Source organism: Egretta garzetta, unplaced genomic scaffold, assembly GCF_000687185.1.
Source record: "Egretta garzetta isolate BGI_Z169 unplaced genomic scaffold, ASM68718v1 scaffold60, whole genome shotgun sequence".
NCBI lineage: Eukaryota > Metazoa > Chordata > Aves > Pelecaniformes > Ardeidae > Egretta > Egretta garzetta.
The window spans coordinates 3,047,283-3,048,624 of NW_009258269.1; the positions used below are offsets into that span (position 1 = coordinate 3,047,283).

Consider the following 1,342-nt stretch of genomic DNA (forward strand, 5'->3'; position numbering starts at 1 on the left):
AGGACGGAGGGGCGCTCGGGAGGAGACACGCCCCCCCCCAGCTCCGGATCATGGACAAACTCTGGAGGCATTGGAGGAATCCTCCCCATCCGCGCCGTCCGTCCCTCCACGGCACAGCCACAGGGTCCCGGCAGCTGAGCCCAGCCCTGGGAGCACGGCAGAGGGTCACCCCGTGGCCAGCACCCCCCTGCCCGCTGCAGCCACCCCAGCTAGGAGAGACCCCTCGCTGTGCCCCAGGGCATCCTCGCAGGTGGGCTCGGGGCAGGGCAGGTTGGAGATGGTGTCCAACGTCATCTACGAAGGACTCAAGCCCCTGTCAGCCGCCGCGGAGGACTCGGGAGGAGAGGATGGTCCCCAGGGCCAGGCTCTCGCTCGGCCCCTGGCTCTACCCCCGCAGGAGCTGACCCAGCCAGAGGACAAGCCTGAGTAAGCAGATGCTTTCCCTTGCCCCAGGGAGCAAAGGAGGGGTGCAGAGCAGCCAGAGTCGAGGATCCAGAGAACCCCCCCCCCCTGGGACACCATCCCCAGCCTGGCCCTGCCTGCCTATGGGTGCTGACAAAGCCCCTTTCGCTGCCCTCCCCATGCCTTCCCCAGGCTCTGCATGGAGCAGCTGGGATCCCTCTGAGCTGACAGGGTGGCCCTGGGCCCCCCGGGTGGCTCGTGCTGCTTCTGGCTGGGGGGAGAAGATGCTGCCCCTCCTCTGCCCCCCAGGCAGCGGGGCTGGGGCTCCCCGTCATGGTGAGGGGGTGGCTGAGGGCTCTGGGGTTGGGTCACGCTGGGAGCAAGGGCGGGCAATGTTAGAAGGGGGATTGCTGGGATGGAAAATGCCTGGTGGTCCCAGAACACAACGCCTGGGCAGGTCCCAGGGTGGGGAGGACAAGGGAGCAAGGAGGGCACTGGGAGCAGGCAGGGGATGCTGCACATCCCGGGGAACAAAGCCGGGCTCAGCCCCGCTCAGGCGCAGCCTCCAGCCCATGTAAGCCAGGCAGGAAAAGAAGGTGGAAAAAACCCTGCAGGCTCCCACCCCATCCCGGCCGCAGCCACGCTAACCCCTCTCCTGTTTTCCCTCTCCTGTTTTCCAGCAGTCCCGGCTGGCCCAGCGGGGGCTTGCCCCCCATCCCACAGAGACCCACCGGCAAGCCAGGTGAGAGCCCCCCGGGCAGCGGTGCGCAGTGGGGACCTCCCAGTGTCCCCAAGGAAGGGGGGGTGAGGGGGACACCAGCAGACCCTGCCTTCCCCCCAGCTCCTGCCTCGCTCAGGGACCAGGTTGGCCCCGCACGTGTTTGGGCTGGCATTTCTGTTGTGCCAGATGCCCGGGATGTTGGGGTGCACTGGGGTGGGC

At 67.9% G+C, this 1,342-nt stretch overlaps 1 protein-coding gene across 1 annotated transcript in view; it reads left to right on the forward strand.

Annotated features, from left to right (window-relative positions):
• The window catches only part of ARAP3 (ArfGAP with RhoGAP domain, ankyrin repeat and PH domain 3), a gene marked incomplete at its 5' end in the record, with an annotated part of 19,472 nt that overhangs the window by 572 nt on the left and 17,558 nt on the right, over positions 1-1,342 (forward strand). Inside the window, 2 exons of the mRNA XM_035889133.1 lie at positions 3-426; positions 1,083-1,144. Of these exons, the coding sequence (XP_035745026.1) occupies positions 3-426; positions 1,083-1,144 (486 nt within the window). The remainder of the gene's footprint in view (positions 1-2; positions 427-1,082; positions 1,145-1,342) is intronic.